We start from the raw sequence: 20,029 nt of genomic DNA, 5'->3' as shown, positions 1-20,029 counted from the left end.
GGCAGGCGGCTACGACAGCTGTCTCTCGCACGCGGTGGAGGAGCGGGACGAGAGGTGGAGAACCCGATTTTTACAACTCGTGCCGTTTCCGGCGCACGCGATACTCCACCGTACATACGTAAACTTCTGGACGAGCGTGCGTCAAATCAATAAACCAGAGGGATTAAGAACGAGAACGACGAGCTCCCTCGCTTCGGCGCCCCGTTGAAAACGTGGAATTTGTCACTCGATCGAAGGGCGGCGAACCTTCCGTATAAATCGGTGCGTCGTTATCGTAACGGTGAAATCGCCGATCTGATTAAATTGTATACCCGCGCCCGGTAATTAAGCGATGGGTTAGGAAGCGGAAGGTGCGCGCCCTCGTTAAAGGATACGTATCCTATCTCTATCTCTTTCCCTCTCTACGGGTCGTTAAAGGATTATATTATTATTCGATAAACTGTAGAAAGAATCCTCGCCGCCTTCGTACCGCTGCAGATTTTACGATCGCGAGCCATTAATGTCCCTCGCGCTGTACACGGCCGCAATGGCATGCACGCGCAGTCAAACAGTCAGACAGTCGTAATAATGATAAAGATCCAGTGCTACGTGACGGTGCGTTGCAGGAAGGGGAGAAGGAAAACGGTCAATGGTTTTTTTTGTTTTTTTTTTTGTTTTAGTCACCACTCGTGTGCGTTTTCTCCATACGGTCTTCTCGGCCGCTTCGCGATTTAACTTGAGAATTACCACTGCCTGTTTTATGAATGCAGAAAAATGCGGGAATCGCGATCAAAAGCGTTCCTTGACTCTTTCCAAAGGAATCTCGCGCTCTCCTTCGAGTTAGTCACACTAATTATATTCTTGTCTAATTCCTGAAGATGAATCACGCAAAGTTTCCATGTTAAAATATTCAAGGAACTTGTTTCAGTTTACAACTAAACGTTCGTTATCGTTATCGGTTTAATATCAACACAGCTCTTGGATCGATAAAGTTTGAAGTTCTTGTTCACGTGTAACTCGAATGTGCAATAATTCCGTCGGATATCCCGCAGGATCTATCCCCGAGGGAGAGGGCGAGAATGGGATTATCTTGAAACGCGAAAACGCTCTTCGGCATATCTCTCCGCGCGAGAGTTCGAGCGAAGAGAACTTTAGCGTCGAGATATGCCGTACGACAAGATATCGATTGTTGCCCGATCCGTCGACTCGTAAGATTCAATGCAAATCATTTGGACGTTTTTATTGATTAAGACACACACGCGTGTGTGTGTGTGTTTGTGTGCTCCTATTCGTTGAATTTATTTATTAAACTTAAATAATGTAATTAAGACGACTTTTATTTTTTCTTATGATTTTACGTCGCAAAATTGTATCGCTATCAATTAGAGCACAATTAAAAATTATCTGATAAATTTATGAATTATTATAAATTAAAAGCAAAGATACGTTTAATAAATTTTACGTGGATATTTTTTGAACGATCATCAAAAGGCGATGAGTCGTGGCGTAAAACCGATTCGTCCGCTGATTCGACGCTCGTGCGAAAATAATCGGCGAAGGAGAGGCGTCCCCGATAAGACGAGACAAGAACCTTCGATAATCTGCCAATGAAGCTGTGAGCAAGAAATCCGACGCCCACCTACGTGCGCCGCGCCGGCAGTTTTAGTGCGTACCGAACTCGAAGACCTAGCTGCTGAGATCTAATCCTATTTTCGTTAGATCCGTTAATGGTTAATGGGAGGCAAAGTGGTCAGCGACCGGAACAAGGGCTAAGTCCGTCTTAAATCCCGTAGGAGGAGGGAAGCCCTTGTAGCCCTTAGCCAAGGACCGTAATCCGCATGGGATAACTATTGCGCTGTTGCTTCACCGGGGCCAAGTCAAACTGTGCCGAGTGCGCGAGAAAGTTTTAATTATTATCGACAACCTGGCATTCTGTAAATTTCGAACGATAGGATGTGCTTATTTCGTGGAAGCACGGAGATTGAATAACCGTGTATACATTAACGTAAGCGTAATTGGTGCACTGCATTTTGTTAACTAAAAGTACATCCACACACACGTACCTAGGCGTACGAATTAACTAGAATTATTTTTTGCACTTGTAACGAGCCGAGTTTCGATTACAACGTTCTTTCTGGACATCGCGAAGGATACGAAGATGTCGTTAGCATCGGTCGACAATTGAAATTCGGCGGCGGAAGGTATCTCCCGCGAAGGACCCGTATGCCCGGAGGACAGGACCAACTCTCGCCGGGGTATATACTTAATCATTATTCGGCTGTAACATGCAAGGGTAGAAACAACAATATTCTCGTTTCCAGCGGTCCGCCGCGTCGGCGTCTTGCGGCGGATCTTCTCGTAGGCAAATAGTACAACATTGGGATTAATGAGGATTAGGGTGCGAAATTTATGAAATTCGAGTTTGCTTCGACCGACGAGTTTGCTTCGAGCCTCGCCGGACCCCTTTGAGAAACGCGAAACGACGATGAGAGCGATCGAGACGCGAGATCGTGCGTGCGCACATAATTAAGATACACGTGAGAAAAAGATATTTTATCGGAATTAAACTCTTCGAGGGGAAAACTTTCTTCGGAAGGAACCGTGGTGGATATACGAAACTGTACCACCGTGGGTATCGCGATGCAAATAAGAGAATGCCAGACGCGCGATCCCCGGGGCTGTAAATTACCGAAATAATCCGGCGGTTAATTCCTGCCCGCGCTTTATTACCGTTCTTGATCCGTTAAAATTAAATTCATAAATACCCACCGATCTCGCTTTAGAGTTTCGAGAACCCTCGGTCTCCTTCTCGGTCTTCTCATTTGTAAATATCTCATTCTCCCGTGAAAGCGTCGCGCGTCGCGACGACCACGCGCGACATTAGATGTTTCGAGGAGGCGAAGAGAAAAGATTGGTGCTTCATAGACGCTAGGCGGAGCCTTGTGCACGAGGGAGAGTGAGTTGTAACACGAAAACTACATTATACTATTCAAACGATTGCGGGCCACGCCGGGCAAGTTGACATTGTTGTTTCTGAGGGTTGCCTTAGGGCCCTGCGAATATCTTAGCGTCGAGTGTACGCAGCTATGTAGAGACATACATACATTCAATGTAGATACGTGTACACATGCATATTGTAAATGTGTATACACATAATATCTGTGCTTGTGCGTGCCTGTGTGTACACCACGTCGTGGTACAAGCCCTCGGGGGTTGTGAACGCTATACCGCAGCCTCTCTCGTCTTCCTGCGACCGTATATACTAATCAATAACCATGAATCGCTCCGGTAACAGTGCCATGCACGTTCCGTTGCACCGTTATTGTTACTACGCGAGTGCTCGCGCCACCGTGAAAATTATTATCGCCAACGATCCTAGGTCCGCTCGAGCCCGCTCGCGATATCGTTCGCCGTTCGGCGAGAAACTCGTAAATCGTGATGAGCGCGGCTCTCGGAAATGTATCCGCCACTAACACTGCCTAACAGCCTGGCCGAGAGATGCATGTGATCGTGCACACGCAGGTACGACAGACAAGACTTAACTATTTAATCGGGATGGGGGAGATCCTATAGATGCTTGTTAGCATCAAAATTGTTAAATTGATTAGTAATTTAGTGTCCGTTATATTACTTTTTTGACTCTAACAACTGTGCGTTACAAGACCGACGAATATGCGGCGTGTGGTAGATTTAACATGTGTGATACGTCTCTTCGGTTATATAGTTATGTTATTTAATTACTTAACTACTGAAAGATCCGGAATAACATCAAAATAATTTGCCAAGTATATTACTTCTCATTCATCCTTTTCTATAGGATATTTCCATATAATACGAGGGTCGTTTGAAAAGTCCTTAGAAAATACGTGGGATGATGTCACTAAGATCAAACTGATATGATCCTAACTATCATCCTTCAAACTTGTAAGTACAAAATTTTAGATACATTCGTTAATTAATTGTGCTGTGACAACTACTTAAAGTGAACTATACTTTTACTTTTTTTTTTAAATAAAAAAGTAGTTCATTAATTAAGTAATTTATTATAATTACGTGCACTATAATTATACTATTCGAATTTTAATCTTTTTCCATTTTTAAAAAAGCAAAAATGGTGTATTTTAATAAACATAAATAGTTTATCTTAAATCTTTGTTACCAATTAGCGAATCTATTTGAAATTTTGTACATACAGGTAAACGTCATTCATCAGTTTGATGTTAGTGGTACCATGTTATTAGATATATTTTCTAGACTTATCAAACGATCCTTGTATCAACCACTGAGTATTTTTTAGTAACCAAGAAGATGATTTAGCAGTAAGAATTAACACAGAAGTATAATACTAATGTAAAATACATCGATACGATCCGTTTGTAACTTATATTTCTCCGTACATCAGAACGTCTCAGTAACGAAAATGAGCGACAAACACACAGACAGTTTCTCATCATTAATTACCATCCGTCGTGATTAAAGCGGTCTCGTCGCAGCGGTGAAGAAAGCGCGTAGGGCAGAATCCTGTTTCGCAAGCGGCTGAATACGGCCGCTAAAATTAAAGATATAATTCTCGGTTTATGAGCCGGGTCGCGATTAGGGCTCGTCTAATTGACATAAGAATGATAGAACGGGCCGGGCTTTTATAACCGAACGGCGCGGCGCGGCACGGTGGAATCATTTCCTTACGAGGAAAGCGAGTAAAGCGCTTTTCACCACGGCTAATATTAATCCCTGCAATTTTAATGCTCACGACCCCGCAGCCAAATTTCAATAAGGTCGCTCTTCCCCCAGAGCGAGGAACGCTGGCTCGCATAATTGATTTCCAGTTTTTTTTTTTCCATCGCGACAAACTTTTCCAGCCGTCGTCCCTCGGCGAGGCTCACTTGCCGCTTTACGGCAAAAAGAATGTAAGATCTGAAGGAAGGTATTTCGCACATGGCATAGCATCTGCCTTTAGGCGGAAAGCAATTCGGATGCGATGTAGCGAGCAGAGATGTGCTCTTAGGCAAGTTAAGCCGCATACATGCTAATCGCGAGAGACAGTTTTGGTTAAAAATTGATTTTTCAACTTTGTTTGAACGCGAAATCGCATCGACGAGGCGTAGCACGCGACGACGAAGAAGGAACGGAAGCCGATGTTGTCTCGAGATATTCGTCGCGGTATGGATTCGAGAGGCGTTTTCGCGAGTGAGAGAAAGATAAGCGAGCGAGCGGAGTAATCGTTAAAGCATCTCGGAATCAAGTCGATCCGGAATAAGCCTCGGGGTGGATGCAAGGGCTGGTGTTTCGTCGACGACGATCTCTAATAAAGTTCAATTATCCCCGGAAACGTTTGAGAGAGAGCGGATCGGGAGTGGGAGGGGTGAGGGGGAAAGCAGAATGTAGAAGATGCGGGAAAGGGGGTAACGGGGCAGGATGGAAGGTATCCAGGGCCGTCGAGAGAAAGAGAAACCGGCAGAGATGATAATCTAAACGATCGCAAAGTGGGCTGCAGAAACGCGCCGAAATTGGCAATAACAGGGTGGCGAGGGGATAACGGGGGCTGAAGGGGAACGGGAGGGGGAGGGAGGGAACACTGCGCGCGGCGTATATACCATGGGGCCCCGGCGCGAACTTCCTATTCTGGTTAGCATTCAAATTGAATCTTCGTGGCGGCCGGTCGTGAAGAGTTACCGCCGTTAATGGACCTCGCAAACGCTCTCAAATTGCTGGCAGACTGCTGAGACGACGCGGCCCTACCTAATCTACCGGCTTGATTCTCTGTCAGACTTCATATCTCTCTCTCTCTTTCTCTCTCTCTCTTTCGTCGTTACTTCGGCCTGAACGTATGTCGCGAAACTTTTTGGATTCTCCACGAGAACCCGGGTCAGGAAATAATTGCTGCTAATGCGACGGTAGCATACACACGAGTCTGCAAAAGAGAGTCTTTTAAAAGCTTGCGAAATGCGATAAGCGGATTAAACGTTGTTTCGAATTTTATTAAACTTCCCCGATGAGATATGTGAAAAATTTAATGGATTCAGCTCGAAATAAATAAAATAATTGCCGAACGTGTTTCCGTCCTTATAACATATGAACTTTAGTGTCTTAAATTTATGTTCAATTTTATCTACTCAATTCCAATCTACAGCGTACAATTTCTTGTTAATGGCGTAGCGAAAAATCTGCAAATTGTCCGGCGAGCTGACGTGCGTTACGAGCTACGTGGCTCATTGCCCACCAATGTAATTCGAGAAGCGAACGAGCCAGAGGAAGGAGAGAGGGGAGCCTCTTCCACCGTCTTACTTTTCTTCCGTTAAATCGAATTAGCTTGCTTGAGTTAGAGCCCGGAAACGTTTTATCGTGTTACCAGTCTCAAAAATGATTTTGCTATCCTTTAACTCTAAAAAGATTTTTTCGAGCACTATAATTCGAGAGATGGTCGTTTACACATTCACGCGCTCTTTAATTTTCTCATTTATATGCTTATACATATATATACGACGCTTACCTCAGCACGTCACGTTTCGCCGCGAGAGTGACTGAAAACTGGTCACCGCGTGGCGCACGGAGTTTCTTAGTACCGTTCAACGAGTTTCTGGACTCGTCCTAACGACCCTCTAGCAGAGATTCGAAATGGCTAATTTAGCGCGGTGGCTCCCACGGGAACGGGGGAGTTGTGCAAGTCGGAGACGGAGATAGGGAGAAAGGGGCGAGGAGGGAAGTCGTACGCGAGACGAGAAACATGAACTAAGCAGGTGGAAGCGGGGGTGAGGACGGGACGGGGGATTGAGACTCCATGTCTTAATATAATTCTATTAGAGGTAACTATGCGAGCTCTGGTCTGCCCATCGCCATTGGATTTAATCACGAACTCAGCCAACCGTGCGATATCCTCCCCGCCAGCACCTCTCGGACGATGGCAGGTGGGTAGCGCGAGGAGGGCAGGGGAAGAAGGGTGGATGGGTAGAAGAGACTCTTATTGTCAAATTAACCACTGGCTATAGCTGATATCTTCTCAAATCCTTCGCGTTTCCAGAATTTACGGTCGGAGTCTTGGTCCTCCTCGACGAAGTCTTCTCGAGAAGATGAGACCATTTCTAGTAATTATTCATGGAGGATGGAGACACTCGGTTGTCTTAAGCATCCTCGCGCGAACTAGGTAACCGAGCAATTAAAACTAATGATAGGGGAAGCGAGAACTTGAACTGAACACAGAACTGAATGAAGAATCCTATCCCGAGATGGTTCACTCACACTCTCTCTCTCTCTCTATCTTTCTCTTTGTCTCCCTTTCTCTGGGTAGAGTACGCAAGAATGTTTAAATAAATTTCCATTATCTTGCGTGTGTTACAGCCGAGTTGAAAATGGACGTTCTCCGAGAGCGGGAGGTCAAGGACAGTCTGGAGCGGCAGCTACAAGACGAGCAGAAGGTGCGAGGTGAGTACAAGAGTACAAGATTTTTACCTGGTCTCGAGATCGCGAGAGAGGAGGTGTGTCCTTCTGCGAAGCATCGAATCGAAACGGACGGTCGGCTTACTCGAGTTTACAAGTGGCGCACGAGTCCCAGCCCGCACCGCACTCGTCCTCGCACTTACAGCTTTGAGAAAATTGACTTGGCCGGCAAACAACGTATTGACGGGGGCCGAGAGCGCGCGATTCGCGACACACGGTAATCTCATGGGCGTGCATCGAACGCCTCGAGCGGGTTTTCGAAGCCGGCGAGGCTTAACTCGCCGATAAATCAAGAAGCCGTAGAGCTGCACCGCGCTGTAAAGTCTCGCGTCCGTACGTCCGTCGATTCCTCCGCTATCTATTATTCTATGTTGGGGGTCTCTCTCTCTCTCTCTCTCTCTCTCTCTCTCTCTGGAGCCTTTAACTCCCGCGCCCTTCATCCATTTTAGTTGTCGACTCGGCATCTTCTAGGCGTCTTCGCGTCTAATGGCAGGAATCGGGCCGGAGATCGCGATCGCCTAACCGAGTTCGTATCAAATGTCACACGGTAATAGAATAGTTGCCGCTACGAGCTCGTTACCCGTTTCCCTTTAACCTACACACTCAATTTCATGCAACTCAATTCCATGACCCTTTTACCGAAGTCCTATCTATCTGGTGCGAGATTTCATTCATTAATTTCTCTGTAATTCCGTAGCGTGTATATAATTCTGGACGAGCGCATCAACAAAAACGAAAATTTCGCGTGTGCCATTTGTTATAAAAGCCAAACGTGTTATTGGGCGCGATGAAATATCGAACGGACAGGTGAGAGGGGTATACAGATAACTCTCAATTTACGCGATTAATGCGTTACCTGTAACCCACCATGTAAATTCGAATTCGCGTAAATCAAAAGCTGACATAAGATGAGAGTGTGCATTATACTGTGAAATTGCTGTCGCTTTAATCGAAAATTTTGATCACTCGTTTTTCATTTCCTCCACTTTTCCACGCGTCGGGTGCGTATATGGATTCGCAGTGCCTTCGTGAAGGTACGCAAACTGGTGGGAAAGGGATCAGAACTGAATCTTCGGTTCCAGCTTGCAGATATAATATCGCGGATTTTCGAGGCTCGACAATGTCGACGTCTCTCCCGTCTGACGTGACAACAATGCGAGGCTCGATAAATATGTAAAAGTCGGGAAGAACGGCCACGCCATTCGCGGCTTTACGAAACGCGACGTGCTATTCTATTCAAGAATAACGAGTGAAATAGTCTTTTGGTAACTGGCGTAACCACGCGCGCGGCTCAGAGGAAAATCATCCAATTAAAATATTGCTCAGTGAAACGCAACGTGATATCAAAATTTTTTTTTCTACGTGCCTCTCTCTCAGCGGCTAAAGTTAATATTATATATTTAACAGTATGCACAATTCCTCACGAATCGTGTTAATGTACGAAATGACTCACAACGAGGTTCGCACGAGACTGAATTTTCGATAAACACGAGACGAATGTTATAGACGCGAATGCGTTTCAGTCGATTCTCAGGAAAAACGACTCGGCGAGGCCAGGCCCTCGCGGTAACACGAGCCTGTGACAACAGCAGTCCATTAGTCAACCAGCTCGGTGTCAATACATGAATATGACAGCCAGTCTCACGGAATATCCTATCCACCCTCTCTCTTTCTCCCTCCTTCTCGCGTCATCTTCTATCCCCCTGCTGCTTCGTCCTTCCGACCGTAACGTCAAGCGAGACCATTACTCGCCCTATGATATCGCAAATATAGTAAATAGTCCGCCCGCATTGTGCGGCCTATCGATAACTTTATCCGTGCGAACGATGTATGCGTTCTGCGCGCGTTTCGCACGCGTGCGACATTACGTTATCGCATGGCGATGCGACGCGATCCCATCGTGTACATCATTGATTTATATTTTAATATAATATCGGCATGAACTTCTCCTTCGAAGGAAACGTTCTTCCGTTTTACCTCTCCATATTTTTGTGACGGCGAGACGAGTGTATTAACTCCACGTCGAAATTACGTCGAAGCTCGAGAGACGGAAAAATTCCTTTCGTAAAAAATAATAGTTCGTTAAGAGAAGAACCCTCGGTGTAATTTCGTCTCTCTGCTCAGGGCGGGTCTCGTGGCGTCGCGAGGCGTAAGGCGATACGTAATTTCGTGCGTGGCGGGCTCGCGGCTCGCACGATTCTAAGATGATTGATGACCGGCCAGTCCCACAGATATTTACGCAGGCACTTCGTAAGACTTCCTCCTCTCATTCGACTAATGACCGTCTTGTAAGAGATACCGTGTCAACCTTTACCGTCCGCCGACCGGTGGCGGCGACGACGACGATGCCGACGACGACGACGACGACGACGACGACCCCGGGACGCTTTAACGAGGGCGTATCCGTCGGCAGTTTTTCCGATTGAGTACCTCGCTGTTGTACACCCCTTTTTCCCGCAGAACGCTGTACGATGCACACGTGCGCGAACCTTCTATGCCAAGCTATCGGGCTTGAGGTTTAAAATACCAAGACGGCAGCCCACGCGCGCGCATTCGCTCGGGATTGTTAGGTAAACTCCAAGCGCCAATAATAAAAATGTTTAACGAGTATAAAAATACACGACAAAGTGTATGCACAAAAGCAAGATTAATTAGGAGCCGATGTCGACTTGAAAAAAAAAATTGCCATTCTCAGAGAATGACTGTCTCGTCATTGCTTGTCATTACACGATGCTATTACGAGAGACGAGTGTCAACGACGTCGAAGAAAGGTGCCTTCCTACACGTAATTCTACGGGCAATTTGTGCGGCAGAATCGAAATCGTATATACGCGATACGGATGGGGCGGCGGTGCTGAAGGGAAGGAAAAGGCATCGTTATTAGCCCGTTTAAAGCCCCGTTTGGCATTTCGGTAAAGGTTGAAATCTTCGACCACCCGCCGGGTGGGTGGTCGTATTATCTTAGCAGGGGTTGCGAGAAATTCGGCTAACTTTCTCGGTGGTATCGTGACGGCGAGGGGGTTGCTAGTTGGATGTGCGACTTTGTGTCGACGGCGAACAATGAGATGACCTTTCGCAGCTGGTGAATGCGCAGCGTTTTGCAAGTCTGAATAGAATATGATACATGAAAGAGCAACGACCTTCGCGTTGGAATTCGTTTCTCATTGTTAATTTTCGGAAAGGAGTAGTAATTCAAAAATTTATGTGACACCGTAAGAATTTTTATTAATTTATATTATTTTTGTGTTTAATATTTCATAAATTGGGATTCGTTGAATATTGAATTTTTTTTTTTATGTAAAAGTTGATCCACATAATCTAAAATAATCTAAAATAATTCAAATATTTAATGTGCTGTGTATAAACATTGTGAGATCAGAAAACGCAGGAACAGGAATGGCGTCATTGTTTTATCTATTTTTTTTCCCCTACGTAAATGGACCGTATGAGGAAGTACACCGTATCTTACGAGATGCGTTTCCCACGTTCTTCTGGCGCTTACGCAAACGCGGAAGATCGCATTTAGAACTTGGCGTTCGTATTCTTACGGAACCGGGCTCATACGTTCGCGCGCGATACTTATCCGTTCGTGGTAATATTAATATTAGTATTGAAACGATGCGCGCGAACGGATGAAAGAACAACAAACACGACGGAAAGAAACGCGCGCGACGGCTTCTGGATCCGATCCGCTGGCGGATATTCTGGTCGGGCACATATCGTACCATCGAATTAACGAACGACGACATTTTCACGCAAGAGCAAAAAGCTCCCGACACGCGTAAACCTTTGGAACCGCGGTAGCCTGGGAACCGACAGCTGCCTTTGCCGCCAGTTTACACGGAGCTGCGGCCTCTCTGTAATTAGCCGAGCCGTTTGTCGCGAGACCCGTCGAGAGGAACACCCCTTTCAAACCCTCCACCCACATCCCTCTCGCGGCAAGCTGCGAGAAGCGTTGTTAACTACCTTAAGTTGCGCCGCGAGATTTTCCGAGCAAAGAAAAGGCTCCGCGTGATCGTTGTTCCATTAATCACATGGCGTTACTAAGCCATGTTTATCGATTCGCTTGTCTTGGCACTTTGCGAATAATTGAGAAACAAAACCCATCTCCATCGAAGAAGACGCAAAGAAATTACAGACGGACATGAGCGCGGTATTATTTCGTGGACGGTCTTTGCAGTATCTTTGCAGTAATTCGGTAAAGCGCGCGCGCGCGCAAGGAAGGTTATCTCTAATGACAAACATTACGTATCTCAATCGTATCCGGTTACAGTTATAGGACACGCTCGATCGAACGAGCGTCGCGTCGCGCGGCTCTGATGCGGAATTAATCTTTCCAGTGAAAAAGTAACTGTAACGACCTGCCGACGCGTTATCTCCGGCGTCGCCGGGCGACAAACGGAATTGAAACTGCACAATCAACTCGCCGAGATTTATATACGACTCTCCCCTCGAATTAGCCGGGCCGTAATGCTGGGATCGGGTGTCGGTGTAATTGGGACCCGAGGGACTTTCCCGCGTTTCGACCCCTCAGCTCGACCGCCGCCGACGCCGACGCCGACGCCGACGCCGACGCCGACGTCGTCGCATCATCCCCGTGCGGTGTCCTCGACGGCATTTGTTCGTTCGTTCCTCCGATGTCGCCGCGATGGACAACATCGTAGCAACTGGGAGAGCGACTAAGAATTATTTCACGCCAGCACGACGATGACTACGAAATATCGGAGGATGAGAACCGTAAAAAGTGGGTCGTTGCACGGTCGATTGGTTTGTCGCAAATAAAATTATATGAGAATGCCAAGCCGATAACTAGGGATGATTTGTTTGATTTTTATGAGGACAATTATTTCTCTATACTAAAAATCACAGATGTATTTAATTATCTTGAAAGTAAGCGATACTAATTTTTCTTCTGGATATTTTTGTATCGTATACGATTTATCTTTCGCCTACTGTCCTCCACGTCGAAGGGTAAGTCTACCAAGAATTGACAATGACGAGACGATGTTGATGACAACGGCGTTCTCATGCATAACGGCAGTTGATTCGCTGCTTTGAAGTGAACGTTTATAGCGATCGACGGAACCCTTCGTTATTGTAGCTACGTAAAGCAGGGAGAGAGATAGAGAGAGAGAGAGAGAGGGTGAAGGACGAACGCAACATTGCTCACCCCCGTCAATTGGTGACCGACGTGATACAAACTCGCACACGCGGAAACGTGCCAATGACCATCACCCTCCTTTCTCATACGAAGGAACGTCGCGCGCGTCCGGCGCTTCCCGCACCGAGTATTCTAATTCATTGAATCCCGCGGAACGCCAGAACGTTGGTCCTGGAGCTCACTGTGCAACGAAGTCACCGCAGTGGACAAACATCGGGAGACTCGGGGGGCGCGCGTGGTGCGCGCATGCCGGAAGTTGGGAGGGGCGTATTAGCCCGTCGAGTGGAATGGGCGCGTTGCCATTGCCTGGGTAAAATGAGCACGAGGAATATGTTAAGCGGCGATCGGACGAGCCCCGCCGAGCTCGAAAAAGGTCGAACTTTCGAACGGCGACGCCGAAACCAAAAATAACGACGACGATGACAACGAGGAGGTGCTCTCATCGTGCCCCGCTCCCGAATGCCCCGTGTGCGCGCGCGACCGTTTTTGTCGCATAATTCTCTGTGTACTCCCGTTTCAAATAATGACACGGCAAGAGCGTATCTAATGCACTGTGACAAAGAATTCAAAGAGAGCGCAGAGGAAAGGTTCCACCCCGATCCGTCGTTGATGACGGAAGAGAGAGAGAGAGAAAGAGAGTGAGAGAGAGTTAGAGACGCGTGAGGGGAGGAAAGCAACGAAAGAGAACTCGCGCGCGAGAGGCGCACAGAGAAAGAGGGAGGGAGAGAGAGAGAGAGGGAAAGAGAAAGACCGGGCAAAGGGTTCGACCGCGCTCATCGGCTTACCCCCTTTGTGGCAGTTTAGCGTTTCATGTCGTATTCCGACTCATTGGAAATTGAGGAATACAGAAGAGGCGCAAAAGGGATACGGCTTTGAGATAAAAAGAACGTTGGGCGGCGACGGTGTGCCAGCTAGCAACGAGTGCTGTGTAGCGCCACCCCGCGAAAATAAACCCTTCCCTCGCCCGGTGCCCCCTGCTCGCTGACCCACCCCCGTGAGGGAGGCAGGAACCGGCGCGGGGTACTGTGGCTACGTCAAAGGTGTCGCCGTGCCGAACCACCTCCGTGTCCACTTGGCAGACTCGACGAAGCGATCAGAGGCGGAAAGAATCTAGAAAAGAGAAGAGACTCTTGGCTAGCATACCAATTTATCAATCGAACGACCTCGCTTCGGCGATACTACGTGGCTTTGGACGAAGTTGGTCGCGTATAGTTGAATTTCCCGAGGCCAGAACTCCAGATTCTTGGCTTACGATCGGTATTCCGAACACGACCAGTCGAGCGGTCAATGTCCGTCGTCGTTGTCGTCTTGCCGATCGAGGTGACCGAGCTTGAGCTCCCGATGCTCGGTCTTTCCTCGCAGAACTCGGCGAGGTTACCCAGTATGTCCCAGGACCACCGAGCTATACTGGACTCGAGGAGTTGATGGTGGCGGCTACAAGGGCGGAGGAGGGTAGGTAGGTGCCGCGGTCACTTTGTGAACTAACCTGGCTTTGCCCGCTGTTTAATTAAGTCTCGCCTAGACTACTCGCCCTCTCCGTGCTCCCGCCCCGTTCCCGCCCTCCAGCACCACATCGGTAGGAAAGAGGAGAGAGAGGGAGAGAGAGAGAGAGAGAGACCCCCCTTGAATTCGCTCTCTCGACTCTCCCCGGTTCCGTCCGGCCAGCCACGACACTCGCTTTGCCCGGCCACGACCTCGTGAATATGACACTGCTCTCTCGGACACGCAATGAGGGAGAGAAAGAGAGGGAGAGAAAAAAATTAAATCACACCCACTGTTACGACGCGACCAAAGGGTAACCAAAGCCACCCTTCCGTCGTCTTCTTTTCGGTGTCCTTCTCTCGCGACGGTACGCGGACAAAGCTGGCAAGGGTGCCGAGATTCGTTAATAACTACGAATGCGCGAGAGATGAAAGCGACTGTCGAGTGTCGTAGGATAATGAAATTCCACGTAGCGGAGAAACGCGACAAAAGTTGACCGTCTTTTAAAGAACGCGTCGATCCGATAGGTATTCCGATATCCGGCGATATAGTAACGCGATGTTCAGTCTTTGATATAAACCCACGACGCACTATACGAGTATAGAAGAAATCTAACGAGGTGGTGTACAGCCACCTCTCCTTTCGCGTTGTGCGTTTTTTCCCTTCGTGTGCAAGCCGCCGCCGCCGCCGCCGCCTCCCGCCCCCTTCTCGAGGGGGAGGGGGAGGGAAAGGCCCGGAGGCACGCGCGTATGAATTCGCCCGCGCGTAACAGTGAGCTTCCGTAATATAATTGTTAATGCGCTGATGGACCTCGGGCGGCGTTTATGCATTGCGCACGCCGATGTGGCTGGCAACGGACGCGTCGTCATGGGTGCCAGCCCTCCTTACCGTAAAAATAGACGCACAGCATCAGCATTAACAGCGGCGGCAGCGACAGCGGCAGGCAGCAGCAGCAGCAACAGCGGCGACGGCGGTAGCGGCAGCAGCAGCAGCAGCAACAGCAGCAGCAGCAGCAGCAGCAGCCATTACGACACGCCTCGCTCGCCACCTCGCATTACGGATGATCACTGATCGCGAAGCGGAGAGAACGCCTCTTTAAAGAAGTACACGCGGTGTGTGCTCGTCTCATCTCGCGTGCGACACAAAGGGGCTGCTCGCGAAGAGGAATCGTTATCCGACGGCTCGGTGTTTGCGTCAGACTTTTTCCTCTTTCACCGTAGGATATCTTCGCGCTATACTAAAGATAACGCACCGATAGCGCGACAGAGCGACGCGTACACACGTATCTGCGCGTCAGAAATATGCTGACAAAGGGGTACCGTTTTCTCGCTGCGCGCTCTTCCGCGGGAGCAACCCCACTCCTCCCTCCCTCCTCCTCCTTCGCGCACATGCCTTTCTATTTCCCTCGTCGCTTTAGCATTTTCATACATGCGGAGAGTTGATCTCAACGCCCCATGTTGCATGGACGCGCCTGTTAGAGAAGTGGCATGAAAATCCGTATTTTCATCCATTTGTTATCTCTCTCTCTCTCTCTCTCTCTCTCTCTCTCTCTCTCTCTCTCTCGAAATAAGCGAGCGAATCGCAGCGGAGGGACACGTTTCGTCAGCGTCGACTTTTCAATATCGTTCTCGCATCACGGAAGGGAAATTCAGTTTGGCTAAATTCTGAGTGCTTCCGAACGGAAGCCGGCCGATGATACTTAGCTGGCTGCGAGGGCGAGGCTGACACGCCGGAGGGGCGAATTTCTCGGTTACCTGGGCAAGTGTGCGCGGTGCGTAATATTCCCGGCAGGCGGACGGGAAAAATATACCGCGAGCGACGATGAAAGAAAGGAATAAAACGGGAGAGCTTATTTACGCGAGGGGCACACGAGCGCTCCGCCGGGAAATAGGCGGTGGCTCCGGCTTTTCTCGCGGATTTGTATACGTATGAGCCGCCGTGGTGCGCGCGTGCAGATATACGGCGTGCGCGCACACACTTTCTATGTATATACGGCCGCTCTTTCGCTCCAACGCGAGATAGAAGCACGCGATTTTCCGTTACGAGCGTTGAGCTCGGAAACGATTTAGCGCGTGGAGATAAAACCGCCGCGATTACTCTACTCGAGTCACGTTATGCAACAAGAAGTTGAAAATCTGTACGAGATAACTGCGGATAACGTCGCGCTAATGGCACGCATGGCAGTGTCGGGTTCTGCCGATTAATCACGAACAAACCGCTGCGTGCGGTTTTTAACACCTCGACGACAGTACCGCGATGGTACGTCTGCGTTAGATTGTCAATTTCGTGAATCGTAACAAATTGGGATTAACGACGTCATTTCTATGCAACTTTAGCGATAGAAGGACGAATATCCGTTTTGATCCAATATAGACGGAAACCGTAAACTAAAATGTCGGCCTTTCGGCGATTTAAATGCCTCGACGGTACCAGGACGACCTCCGGGCTCAAAGTACGAAGGGGGTTCGACAAGTGCATGAATTAATACACGTAGGGGGGATCCGCCGTGTCTCGCGCACGATAAGCATTCCCGCGGATATTTACGCGGTGGCATTTAGAGTATCGGTCGCGCGCACACAAAGGCTCGAATGTCTAGGATGCTTGGAATCGCCGTCACGCGAAAAGTCGCCGAGGGACACGACGTACACAAGCGGAACAAAAGACAAAGAGAAGGGAGGGAAGAAGAGAGAGGGAGAGAGAGAGAGAGAGAGAGAGAGAGAGAGAGAGCTCTCGTTGCACCTAATCATATTTCCCAATAATGCGCCATTACCTACGAACTATATATAATAAACAGAGCGAGTATAAGAAACGTCCCAGTGTACGTACGTACGTAGGTGCAAGCCACATACGATCCAGGAAGCGTGTTGTGTGTACACGGGTGTTCGCATAAATTCGCGTACATACATACATACATATACACACGCACGCACGCGAAGGCAAACGGAGCATTTGTACGGGGCGGCGCGTTTACATAGGCCCGCTCGTTCGTGCGAGGAGACGACGGGCGCGAGAAATTTCGTCGCTACGGAATTTAGATGAAATTGCGCGAATTACTTGGGAGCCCGGGCGTACACATATTTATGCTCGTGCACACGCTCGCGCGGGGAGGATACACGTCGTCGCGTCGTCGGGGTTCCGCGCCCGAGACACGACGTGGATGGCGAGAACATGTGTATATACGTGTGTATGCGTGCCGTTGCACGGGAATTTTGGGCGTTCTAGCGTTCCGTCTTGCCGTAGAAGAGCTCCGAGCGCGGAATGCACGAACGAAGAGAAAGAAAGCGATGTATCGTCACGACGAAATACAATACAGTCATCGTGGGGCAACTATCCAGTTGCTGCCCCGTCGACTCATGATCGTCACTGACTTCGAAAGTGCACGTGACGAGCCGCTCATAGAGACCGGATTTTTTTTTTTTTTCACGATCTCCCGCGAAATTCGTGTCGCGACGAGAATTATCGGTTTTCCATCGGTTTTCCTTGCATGGCGAAAGACCGCGATCGAAAAACGCAAACGAATATCAGTACGGAAATCTATCTTAGTGGACGTGTGTAACGAGTAAGATTATTATGTGCAATATAGCTGCAGCTTTGAATCTCTAATGCGACCCGTAACGAGATATATGCACAGAGAAAATAATGTAACGTTCGTGCTCTCTTTTTTTTTTTTGTCCGTCGCGCGCATAACCGACTTTGGCTCGCCCGCCGACCGTGCGACCGTTAATGGAGATGTAATATTTAAATGCGCGACCGGCCGGCGTTGCGTAATGAAATTATTAATAATAACGATCGCGCGCGCTGCGGTTCTCGTAGTTTCAACTGGTTATTAGATTTTAATCGCACTCTCTCGCGCCGCGCCACGCCACGCCGCGCCGGAGCGTACGGGCAGAGAGGAAATACGAAGCAGGATTCCCCGGCAATTTTTTTCCGGGTACCGACAGAGGCCAACCGGCTATTTAAAAGTGATTTTCCCCCATGAGAACGGAACCTCGAATTATGCGAAATTACCCGCTGGAAGGTGTAAATAAATAAACGTGTCCGTACGCGTAACTAGTAACCCGTTATTACGTGTCGCCCGGCTCGGCACCGACGATCCACCAACCACCCTGAAACATCCCTTCCTCTCTTTTTCTCTCTCTCTCTCTCTCTCTCAACCCCTTCGTGTTATCACCGAAGCCTCCCTCTCTTTACCATCGGTAACACCGGTAACACGGATGGATATGTCAATGCGGGGAATCACGCTAAGCTCAATTCCGGGCATTATCATTCTCGCGCCGATACGCGGCCTAACCGCCCGATGAGTCCATTAACAACTACAGTTATCGTTATGCGATGGTATACGAATCGCGTATGTCGAAACCCTCGTGACTTTAGCGACCGCGAGCGTGTGTTAAAGCATGATCGTACGGTTATGATCTTTAACGGGCGATTTTTTTTTTTTTTTATAGAAACGCCACTCGTAAATTTCGTTTCCGCCAGCACACTGTACGAAAAATTATGTATCTCGCGTTATGTATTTGGGTGTCTCAAGGGACCACGACCGGAATTATTATCGGTCAGAATCCGATGTGTGTGGCATAGGGAGGGAAGGAGGAGAAGAAGTAAAGGGAAGCGTTTGCGTATGAAAGACGACGAATCCGCGACCCTCGTAATACGAGTCGTCGTAAAGTAGCATTCTCTTGTAAGTCCTTCTGTCGGTCGGCCTGGCTACCATCTACGGCTTTCTATTATGCATGCGTCCCTTATTGGCAGTAAACGCGCGCCCTCACCCTCCTTCGACTGCGTCGTCACCGCCGCCACCGCCGCCGCCGCCGTCGTCGTCGTCGTTGTTGTACCTCACTCCCCAGTATTCGGAATTACGGTCGTAAGCATATTTCTAATTATAACATCGCGAGGAGAGACCACCACGGACAGACGGAGAATTCCATAAATTATGCAGGAGCCGAGACTAACGCCTGAACATTTTGCCCGGCAGTAAGAAGCACCACCCTACTTTCTTGCGGGCGCGAGGGACGGGCTGATGAACGAGGGGTGGGCGTTCGCGACGCGGAAGTACAGCCCTTTTAAAGCGATTTATCGGCAGTCGCCGGCGTAACACCGCCGCCAATAGTTAACAGCACTTCCGCAAAAGCGGAAAAAAAAGGGATTAAACGTTTCGGAGTAAAGATTAAAAAGTAACGCGGTCGGTAACCGACATATCTCACACGGGCTATCTTGTAAAAGCGGATTTAATTAAAAAAGTACAAGCGGATTTAATTAAAAAGAAACGTTGTTTAACAAACGGGAGAAAAATCGCCGGGCTCGCTAAAAGCGAGTATGTAAGCAGCGTAATAAACGAAAAAACCGTGAATTGAAAACCGCGCCCCGGTACGTATTCATGGCGACGTTAAATGAACATTGTGGCGCGATCGAGCGGAAAGTTGATTCGAGTGGCGTTATTAATGCCGCAGCACGCTCCGCGCCCGCACCTGCGCCCGCGCCCGCGCACGCTTAATTCGATAACGTGCGGTGCCTTTAAATTTTGATTTGTCATAACGAGAATTAACGTCCACGTTAAATGCGTTCGTCATTGCCGCCGCGTGTGTCAATTCGCGGCGGTTTGCGCGCGCGCATTCGCACTGCGGTTATACGCGCGCGCGCGCGCGTTCGAGATCCGCTCCATTCGAGCGGCCGCTACCAATTTGGCATCGAGAATGGTCCATAGTCATTAATGGGTCGTACGCGTTAACGATTATGTTTTCGGCTGTAATCATCGGATCGATTGTACCGATCGTCGGAATAATAAAGCGTGATAGGGAGAGAAAGAGAAAGAGAGACAGCGCTTTGCGACGAGCGAGCATGCCGATGACAATGATGATGGCACGACCATAATTGCTGGACACCGTAACTTTTGCGGTCATCGATGATCCCGTTCAATAGTCACGTTTCCGGCGGCCATCATTTTCGATGAGACCCGGCTCAACCCCGTTATTA

At 48.7% G+C, this 20,029-nt stretch overlaps 1 protein-coding gene across 4 annotated transcripts in view; it reads left to right on the top strand.

The window, feature by feature from the left end:
* LOC105200210 (dachshund homolog 2) overlaps nt 1-20,029 on the top strand; it is a 194,611-nt gene that overhangs the window by 140,549 nt on the left and 34,033 nt on the right. For all 4 annotated transcript variants that reach the window (XM_026138009.2, XM_026138010.2, XM_026138007.2 and 1 more), the window contains one exon: nt 7,315-7,398. In XM_026138009.2, the coding sequence (XP_025993794.1) occupies nt 7,315-7,398 (84 nt within the window). The remainder of the gene's footprint in view (nt 1-7,314; nt 7,399-20,029) is intronic.

The sequence above is a fragment of the Solenopsis invicta genome, chromosome 12, assembly GCF_016802725.1.
Source record: "Solenopsis invicta isolate M01_SB chromosome 12, UNIL_Sinv_3.0, whole genome shotgun sequence".
Classification (NCBI taxonomy): Eukaryota; Metazoa; Arthropoda; class Insecta; order Hymenoptera; family Formicidae; genus Solenopsis; species Solenopsis invicta.
This window is presented reverse-complemented; position numbering and strand designations above follow the sequence as displayed.